The sequence below is a fragment of the Cyprinodon variegatus genome, unplaced genomic scaffold (assembly GCF_000732505.1).
Source record: "Cyprinodon variegatus isolate N-32 unplaced genomic scaffold, C_variegatus-1.0 Scaffold770, whole genome shotgun sequence".
NCBI lineage: Eukaryota > Metazoa > Chordata > Actinopteri > Cyprinodontiformes > Cyprinodontidae > Cyprinodon > Cyprinodon variegatus.
The window spans coordinates 140,324-150,657 of record NW_015151223.1 but is presented as its reverse complement, the minus strand read 5'-3'; the positions used below and the strand labels follow the sequence as shown (position 1 = coordinate 150,657).

At 40.4% G+C, this 10,334-nt stretch overlaps 1 protein-coding gene across 1 annotated transcript in view; it reads left to right on the top strand.

Annotated features, from left to right (window-relative positions):
- The window catches only part of syne1 (spectrin repeat containing, nuclear envelope 1), a 172,957-nt gene that overhangs the window by 114,157 nt on the left and 48,466 nt on the right, over positions 1-10,334 (top strand). The window contains exons 87-95 of the mRNA XM_015395967.1: positions 2,125-2,286; positions 5,144-5,338; positions 5,437-5,613; positions 6,404-6,595; positions 6,932-7,063; positions 8,784-8,884; positions 8,965-9,106; positions 9,207-9,335; positions 9,424-9,582. Coding sequence (XP_015251453.1) covers positions 2,125-2,286; positions 5,144-5,338; positions 5,437-5,613; positions 6,404-6,595; positions 6,932-7,063; positions 8,784-8,884; positions 8,965-9,106; positions 9,207-9,335; positions 9,424-9,582 — 1,389 coding nt within the window. The remainder of the gene's footprint in view (positions 1-2,124; positions 2,287-5,143; positions 5,339-5,436; positions 5,614-6,403; positions 6,596-6,931; positions 7,064-8,783; positions 8,885-8,964; positions 9,107-9,206; positions 9,336-9,423; positions 9,583-10,334) is intronic.

The window sequence follows — 10,334 nt, the reverse complement described above, 5'->3', positions numbered from 1 at the left end:
TTGTTGGTTCTGAGTGCCGTCCTTCTTTTCTTCAAACATTAACAACAGTTATTAATAAGCACTATACAAATGCAATAACAACATAAAACACGCCACACATGACATTTAAGACCCTTATAAATGTATAATGTGCCATTTTAGTGCAGAACATCCCATAAAATGTTTTCAATGTTTCCACATCAATTGAATTGCCATGAGTTGTTCATTCTGAGTGCCATCCTTCTTTTAACATAAAAAGTTATAATGCAAATCAAGGCTAAATCACGTGTTTTGACTCCATAAATAACCTAAATATATACCTAGCTCGAGTTGTTACAGCCAGCAGCTAACACAGCCAGGCATCTACATTGCTACACTCTAGGGACATGTTCATGAGCCTCCATCATGTTCATACACCCAGAGTGTAGCGCTGTAGCTGCGTTAGCTGCTGGCTGTAGCAACTCAAGCAAGGTAAAACCTTTTTTCTCTCTCCCGTGTTCCACCTCCATCTCGTTCCCAATCTCCTACAGAAAGATTTTGCGCCTGGTAGCCTATCTCTACATGCTGATCATGTCACTCACTGTAGTGCTTCAGAGCCCGATTTTTTGTCTTCCTTTCGGTTTTCCAAAGTGTTTTTTTTACTCAGTAATGGATGGGATTTGTACTGTAATGAAATACAATACTTCCCTCAAAACGTAATCAAGTAAAATTTAAATTACCGATTTTAAAAACTACTTGAAAAATACAAAATACACAAAAAACCTACTCAATACAGTAACTTGAGTAAATATACTTCGTTACTTTCCACCTCTGACAACTAGGTATGAGACTCTGACATTTGACAATAACTTAACGTTAAAATAAAACACCATGGTATCATGGCCTCATGGTTTTAGTATAAAAGTATACAAAAATATATTTTCTAGTCCCCATCTTTGTGGTCATAACGATGAGTACTATATGAGTAGGGCTGTCTGCTGTTGTAGAGCTGGCAGTCAACCCTTCATCAGACATGCAGCTTCAACTGGAAAGCTGTTTCTTTAAATCAGCATTATGTTGAAAATTCGGATTAATTGACTTTCTTTATCTTCCATAACAGCCTATATAAAAATTTTAAGCCCATATTTTTAGCAAGAATATATGTAATCAAATCAGATGTCACATTTCTAGTCAAAATAAATCACTTGGTGCTAAAATAAAGGCACACACAGTACTACTACTTTTTTGTACTACTACAAGGTAGCTCAGGTTTTTGTTTTTTTTTTTCAGGTTTTTTTTTTTCTCCCATGTTTTTTTTTTTTGATTGCTGCTGTTTTTTAAGAGGTGGTGTTGTTATGGGTGTTGCAAACGGAATTTTGTTTTGTATACACGATGTATACCAAATGACAATAAAATCTTCTCACAAAGATGTGATTATAAGTTGAAACACAGTTATTAATCCCTATGATGGACTGAAAGTACGTTTAATGTATATAAAGTTAGAGAAAATGAACTAGAATACAAGGTAGGTTGTGTATCAGAAGAGGAGAACTGATGCTCTTGTGTTCATCGAATCCATGTTTCTAATGGGTCCTCCATCTTTGTATGCAGCAAACGTTTTGATGCGGGCATAGGCAGCAAGGCAGGATGACACATCACTGCTGTGTCATCCTGCAAGAGGTTGCAAAGATATGATCTTGGTACTGCTGCTATGTGGCTAACGACCCGTGTGTTTTGTAATTGAAATTATTTCTAAAGGCTGAATTTGTCTTTCTTATAAGCAGCTGACTGGCAGTGTGCAGGGGTCAATACAGCTGCAGAAAACATCACTCCAATGCTTTATCTGACATTTTATTATATGTCAAATTGTAATAATGAACATTCACTTAATAATAATGAAAAAGTAATAATAAAGATTTTGTCAGCTTTTGAATAAGATGTTTAATGCACTGGTATAAATGACCATGTCTTTTATATTTAAGCCACTGAACTTTATTTCCGTTAACCGTATCTGAATGAAACTCTGTTTTAAAGCAAGCTTTGCAAGAGGCAGTTAATTATAAGGAAAGCTGTTTGGAAGCAATAATTATGAACCGCTGATATTTGTACTGATGTTTCGGGCAATTTAAATTGACTTCCTGTGTTTTATTACTCATTGACCTGCAGATAAGTGAGAAGCAGAGATCCTTGTATGAAGCTTTGGAAAAACAACAGCATTACCAAGGTTCTCTGCAGTCCATTTCCTCTAAAATGGAAACACTGGAGTCTAAGCTCAGTGAACCTTTGGAGGCAGACAAAAGCCCAGATAGCCACATGAAAGTCCATGAGGTGAGTCCTAATTATTATTTGCTCCATTATTCATTATCCATTACGTCTGATAGGGAATATCTGGTGGTTATCCAGGATTCATCAAATTTTAGTTAATTATGTAACTTTTCCTTTTATTTTATCTGTTTCTTATTTGGCCAACTTTGCAAAAGCACAAAGTTGTTTGTATGATTTGAAAGCTGTTTAAAGCTGAATATTGCTATATTTGACCAATAATACTAGTGTTGCACCAATACCGATACCAGTATCGGACGGGGCCCCGATACTGCCCTAAAATGGTGGTATCGGTATCGGCGAGTACCAACAAATAGGGCACCGATACCATAGCCATAAGTTTATTCAACTATTGTCACCCACTCCTGGTAGGCAATTAAAAGTTCTACTGGATTCACTATGTATCAGATTTTTTCCTGCTTCACAAAGGTAGGCAGAAGCTTGACAAAGCCATGATGGCAATTATTTTACATTATTATGGTATCGGTATCGGCCAATACTGCACAGCCAGCTTTCGGGTATCGGGGCCCAAAAAATTGGCGCAACACTAAATAATTCACAAGTTGGCGAAGGTAAAAATGCCCAGAAAACCTGTTAGCAATATTTTTGTTATTATTTCTGATCAGTATTACCTTTGGGTTCCACTGAATGTTTAAGCGGCGCCTAAACGTCAAGGCATGGCTCCACCGGGCCGTCGTAGCTGATCGCGGTAGTTATAGCCAATCAGAGTGGTTCCATTGCACCACATCATTTTTTTATGTGTCCCAGACACTTTGGCCACTTCTCTGAAATAGATGGCTGTTCTATTTTTAGCCCTTCAACTCCATTTTAATCAAGAGCAGCGATTTCCAACCCTGGTCCTTGAGGAACCCTGCACCGCATGTTTTAGTTGTCTCCTTTGTTGCCACACACCTGACTACCCGGGTGACTAACAGCCTTCTGCAGCACTTGGTGGCTGCTGAAGAGAAGCCATTAATTGGTCAGGTGTGATGGAACAGACGCATCTAAAACATGCCGTGTTGATATTCTGATAACTGCGTGTAAAAAAGCGCTCACAAGACGTTGGTTGGTCCCCGACCCACCCACAATACAAGAGTGGACAAGTATCGTAAAGGACATTTACCTTATGGAAAGGATCACCTTCTCCATCCGCCTTCAGAAAAATATATTCACTAAGAGGTGGGCCAAGTGGGTTAAACATGCTGGACTTGAACAAACAGAAGTATGGAATGGATGACCATGCAGCGCCTGTTATTTAATCTATGCTCTGTAGTGTCTAAGGATTAATATATTAATGTATCTCTCATACTTTATTTCAAAACCGCCTGGTATATAATTTACTCCTGTTTTTTCAGGTAGACCTGTCTTTCTGTCATAATTTTATTCAAAGATCTGACCCACATGCAGAAAACCAATCAGAGAGACCAGGGGAAGGTTTTACAGGTTTATTGAGAACTGGTAGAGATGGGTCCAGTGCTGCTCTGAACGATGGCGAACTGGGACTGAAAAGAGAAGGGGAAGTTCCTGTGGTTAGTTCAGGCTCAGTGGGAAACTTGAGCTTCATTTGCAAAAGGGAGTAAAGGCAACAGGACTCACGTTTCCAGAAATGGTGTCTTTCTTTGAATCCAGTCGGTGGGGATTGTTCCAGAAATAGGTTTGCTTGTTGGAGGGCGGACAGGGTTTACCTAGGTTAAGTTGTTTCCTTGAGGAACGGAGGAGCTGACTGCCACTTAGATTTCCTTCGGTACTTGAACAGATCTTGTGGAGATGAATCCCCTGCTCAGTGTGAAGCTCAAACAATCCTTTGGGGAAAAGTAGATCCAGACCTCCAGTTTGAATCCTCAGCTCAGTTTGAAGCTCAGACGATCCTTCCAGTGGGGGGAGGTTCCAAACCTTCCGTTTTTGGGGTTGCTTTCTTGCGGGGGGGCAAGGCCAAAAACCATTTTTGGCTTCGGTTTGCCAAAACTTCGTTTTGCTCCGCCAAACTTCGGTTTGGTTGGGTTCCTCAAACTTGGCAACCCTTTTGCGTTGAGGTAGTGGCAGTCAGCAGCTTAAGAGTCCTCGGGTAATGAGGCAACCAACCGTAGGTGTGTGAGAGGGCCAACGAGAACCAGGCGCCACCTGGTGGTGGAGGGAATACAAACAAAAACACAACCCACACAGACTGGATTCCTAACACTTTCCCTGTTTGTTCAAAGTTGGTAGATGTAATTTCAGATGTAACTTGTGTATTTTGTTTACATTTTGTCTATAATTTTATACATACAAAAATTTATTGTGGTAGTAACAATACTGGCGGTAGTAACATTATGCATTCCCTGAAAGTAACTACCTCTGTACTGTAATGCTCTCACTATAAAAAAATTCCAAAAAAATAAAACATGCCATGGTAGAGGGACCCTGAGGACCGGGGTTAGGAACCACTGATCTACAACATAGCGAATCGTTAAGGCAGGAAGTCAGTTGATTAAATGCAAAGTGGATCCAGTCAGAGAGAGCCTCTCCACAGTCAGAGCGCTCAGATGCATGTTAACATTAATTCAACCATGTCTTTCTCTTGTTGAAACCCTGTTTATGCATATTTTTGCATACAAAATGTTATTTCTCATCTTTATATTTATTATATTTAAAATAACTGAATTGAGAGCAAAGTGGAACTTCAATCACATTTATTATTTGCGTGCACAAACTTGGCCATTAAAAATCATAAAAACCTAATTCCAAAACAAACGATAATCTAGATTTGCTCCTCAGACCTGACATGTCTCTCATTCAGAACAATACAATTCATGGCGTAAAACTAAAGGAATTTCAGAAACAGATTAAAAAAATACCAGGCTAACCTTTGTATTGTTGTGTGCAGGATCTCATGCAGGAGATACAGAAAGTCCAGGAAGAAATCGATAGGCTGCAGGCAGGCTTCACAGAGGACGTTGCTACCAATGCTGTGGACTCTGATTTGGCTGACCACCTTGCTATGCAGTCTTCTCTGGCTGTGTTGGCAGAGAGGATGGCAACCATCCATATGAAAGCTTCAGGGAAACAACAACTACTGGAGGTACATTTGTCAACACTATGCATGGCAGCCATTTTATTTATCTAAATAAACAAAATTTAAAATTTTTTATTACATTTATTTATTTTGGCTGGTTGCAGGAGCGCGCCACTGACAATATGGAGGTTCAGCATCAGGAGCGAGCTTTGCAGACGTATCTCACCCAAGCAGCTGAGCTGGATGAGTGGTTGACCAGAACTCGAACTGCTGCAATGCCCATTCTTCACACTAGTCCTGCAGACGAGACGGATGAAAAATATCAGCTCACAGAATGCCAGGTAAGGACTGAAACATAAATATATTAAATGAACTGAGTAAAAGGGGCAGTGTTTTGTAAAAGTAGTCATAGAAAAGGTATTTTTACATGTAGAAAGTGATTTATCTGGTCAAATTTTTTAACATTTATATTTTCATTTGAATATTTTGCTCACTACATACTGGTACGGAGAGGGCCACAGCTTTACAGAGAGTAAACAACAGGGTTAGCAAAGTTAAAGCCACATTCAGATGGTAGGCCTGCTAAGTGACTGCAGCACCATCCTTAAGAAGATTATACCCAGGTCTCTGAGGGACAGAGGCGTGACAGAAGCATGGGGAGGGGTTATCACAATTAAAACCGCTTGCTATTTGTGCCAGTGACAAAGCTACTTGAATATCCAAGTGGGCGCAGTGAGGAACAGACAGGAGGGCGGGGAAGAGGGTGAACCTGCTGTCACTCAGCAGCTCAAAGGAGAAGCAATGATCTTGGAAAACTAACGCGTGCTCAGAAAAGGAAACATCACATATCATTGGGTACTGTTGAGCTTAGGGACTTAAAAAGATGTTTACCGCAAGAGAATCATTATTAAATGTATCTGAGAGGCTGTGCATTGCAGAGCAGGGTGCGTGAAGGATTACCGCTAATATGTTGAACAGGAGCAAAGGTTGGGAAGGTGGGCCAAGGATGAGGGCTTTCTCTGCCCTGTGGCCGGGGAAAGCTGCAAGGCCCGGAGGGTCTGTTGTGTAGATCGAGGAGATCAAAGGGGAGACGTCATGTATGAGCTGGCCTCTCTGCTCCTGCTTCTGCAGAACATGCTGGTGGAGATTGAAGAAAAGGTGCTGGCCCTCACAGAGCTGTCGGTGCGCAGCGAGAACCTGCTGCGGGAGGGCCGAACAGACACCAGAGGGGAGGCTGAGGAGTTGGCTGCAAGGTTACGCACGTTAAAGGGCGGTTTAATGGAGCTGCAGAGAATGCTACAGGACAAACAGCTTAACATGCAGGTGAGCAGACCGCCTGCTTAAACGATGGGATGCACTGATGCATAATACACAACAATGTCATTCATTCTGCTTTGTTTTTATACCAGTGACATCACTGGGCCTTTTTCAAAAACCATGGCTGCTTAAACCTACTGTTTTATATTTTAATTGTCTTGTTGTTTGAAGCTTTTTCTTCTAAGAATGGAGCAATTATAGCTTTATGTGTTTTTGTGGCTTTTGTTTCTGTCTTGTTCTATTTTTAATTTAACTACAGTATGGAAATGGTTCCACATTTGGTAATCTTAGATCTTAGCCTGTTTTACAGGCTCTAAACTGCTGCTGCTGCTGCTTTTACAGGGTTCACTACAGGAGCCAGAAGACAGTGAATCAGACTCCAGTCTTTCTTCAAGTTCCAGTGTGCAGGACTGGCTGGCCCAGGCTCGGACCACACGGACACAACACCATGAAGACAGTCTGCAGAGACAGAAGGTATTATGGTTTATTAGTCCTGCATACTAGTAAAAATGGGAGATTTCTGGGTCTTACTGATAACTCTTCCCCTTTAGCTGTGGAGCTCTGTAGCTCCTTGAAAGTTAACATTATGATTCATGTCTGGCTTGTTCATTTAGGTGAATGACAATTTATTTTTAGGTTTTTCAATTATCATTATTTATAATGGTATTAATAATTAACACAAGTAATGACTGATCCCACTGGATTTTCTACCAAGGTGAGCTTGTTACACTTTCAATATTTATTTTTTTAGGGCTGCAGCTCTTGATTATTTGGTAATGGATTAATCTACCAAACATATTGAATAAAATAATCTTAAAAGAAAAAAAATCTTACCTAAAAAAAATAGTGTTGGATCTTAAAGGCATAGTGGACAATTTTTCAGGGTATGTAGGTGAAAAAGATAAAGGCCCGTTGTGAAAAACTAACCCGCCTGGTCTAGAATAATCTCCCAAATACACCCTGGTCTTATTTTTTTCCTCTGAGATGTTTCTTTTTTCATAAACTTATAAGAACGTTTGCTTCGCACAAACATTTTCAAAGCATACAATGTGTGTACGGCCAATCAGGAGGAGGCTCACAGAAGAGGTTTGTCTCTGCCCGACTGTCAAAACATATTTTGCTTCCTGCGAGAAGAAAGCTGTCCGCAAGCAAAGGTGCTGAACAGAAACACGTGCGAAAGTGGAACGCCGTGGAACACGCGTGGGGAGATCCCGAGCAAGCGTGGGATGCGTGCATGGAGCTATTTTCTCTTCCCAAAGCCACAGCTCCTTCCTGCGTGCAGATTTTTCTGTTCTCTGGCATTTTGACATAAATGTGACACAAAGCAAAGCAAAAAATAGACCGTCTTCTATATCTTTGAAACAAGAACAACATTTTTTGCTCATTTTAAACGCATCTCATATGTCTATAAGGAAATCTACATTCAGTGGTCAAAATACCACCTCATGAGTTCTGGATTCTAAGTGTAGCTGAATTGCTTAAATAAGTGCATTATTTTTTAATTATCAATTAATTACAATAGATCATGGTTTTCATTTCATTTCAACTGAACCCTTTAGGTCTCTGAGGGAAATACTTTGTAATTCAAAATTCCAATTCAAGAGTGTCATTGGAGGAGATAACAAGACTATTGTAACATAAAAAATATATATATATTCACAGCAAAATATCAAAGTCAATGTAATAATAAAAAAAATGCTGCTACAAGAAATTTGCTGATAGATTTTTTTTACTTTTTAGCTCTTTAACTATTGTTTTTTACTCACCTATGATTTTTCCCCCACCTAATTTACAGTCGGTAACATATTACACACAGTAAACAACATTAGATTACTGGTGCTATTCTATGAAGCAGTTCAACTCACCTTTAAGACCCTGCAGACACTGCAGACCACATTTGACTTTGCTATTTTGCATGTTTGCTACAAAGTGGTGTTTATATTCAAATTACCAAAAAATGGGAACTTGGACAATTAAAGGTTATAAAAAATGTCTTTAAATTTACTGTAATTTATCACTTTGTGCTGGTCTGTCACGTGACATTTGTGACAGCAGAACATAAAAAAGTTATGCATTATGAATGTGTAACGTAAGGCGCACTCACTATAGAGAATAATGGAAGGTTATACAGTTGTATCAAAATAAATGAATGAAGTAATCTTATTTTCATTAATCTGTGTGTGTTTTTGTGAAGGATCTGGAAGAGCAGCTTGCAGAGCAGAAAAAGCTGCTTCAGTCAGTCGCTAGCAGAGGGGAGGAAATTCTCATCCAGCAGTCATCACCCAGTAGTTCCAGGTATCTTAGGAACACGCCTCTAATTAGATTGTGCTTCACTAAAACAGAGCACTAATCACACATGTGCTTCTTTCCTGCAGCACTACGGAGCCATTTTCCCCGGCAGCTTTGTCTGAGAGCAGAGCAGACCAGATGAAGCAGAGATGGGAAAGCCTCAGACTTGAGCTCAGGACTAAATTACAGCTTTTACAAAAAACTCTTGAGCAGGACCAGAAGCAGCCAGTACTACATTGTTTATTCATCTATTGATTTATTTATGTTCACACTGAATATGACAGAGAACATCTTAATGTGTTTTTGGTTGGCCTCTGTTTGTTTGCAGGTGTTTTCCAGAGCTACTCGTGTAACATCAGCTGGGCCAATGTTTAAAGGAGACACCAAACCCGATAACTCCTCTCTGCAAACTCTCTATGACAGCTTCAGACAGACGGTTGAAGAAATGACCACTCAGGTTATCCCCTTTCTGATACTTATTCCTTCTAACGTGTGTTGCAGGTAAATATTGATTTGGTAATGTTCTTTTCCCTGTTTCTACAAAGGCTGGCGGTGGAGCTGAAACACAGGTGGCTCAGATGGAGCAGCAGCTCTTCACAGCCGTGTCAACCACTTCCTCCTGGCTGGATGGTGTCGAAAACAACGTCTTCTCCAGCCCGGTGCTCTTGGCTGAAAATGCAGAGACCCAATTACAGAATCAAGAGGTAGAACATTTTAATTTTTCTCTAGCTATATTGTAAAGGCACAATATTCCATCAGAATAAGGTAACTTTATGTATCAGTAATCAAGCCATAAACGTTTTGCCCATATGGGAAATGACAGTGACACCTGCATGGGGTGTTTGCTGGTTATCTATCTTCAAGCAGGAGGTTGTTCATCAGTCTGCTCACCTGGTGGTGAGTTGGATCTGCTAGCATTAGAGGAAGCTGGACAGAGGGAGCAGTCCAATCCTGTAGCAAATGTCTGCTCGGACTGTCTGGCAGAGATCTGGGGCAGTGAGATATTCTGTGTGGACAAAGAGCTGCTATTGTCAATGCAGCTGTCAATAGCTATTATTGCAAGGTTAGTGATGCCCTTTGTAGCAGCTAACCCCAAACCTGGTGGTGGACAGTGGTATTAGGTGAACCCTGAGGCACAAATGGCCACTGCAGCCCAGGTCATTGGGCCTGAGATGAGGCCAAGGAGACAGACTAATGGTTGGCCTTGAAGGGATTCTGGCAAACCATTCCGGTCCTGTTTAAACCTTGAATGGACAGGATTTCTAGGAGAAGCCAAACGCTGGATGGCGTCTAGTTTGAGGACCAGTGGGTTTAGTATCTGCCCTTAATAGATGACATGGTTCTGCTGGCTCCTTACAAACAGAGATGGGAAGTAACGAAGTACAAATACTTCGTTACTGTACTCAAGTAGATTTTTCTGATATTTTTACTTTACTTTACTACTTATTTTTATGCC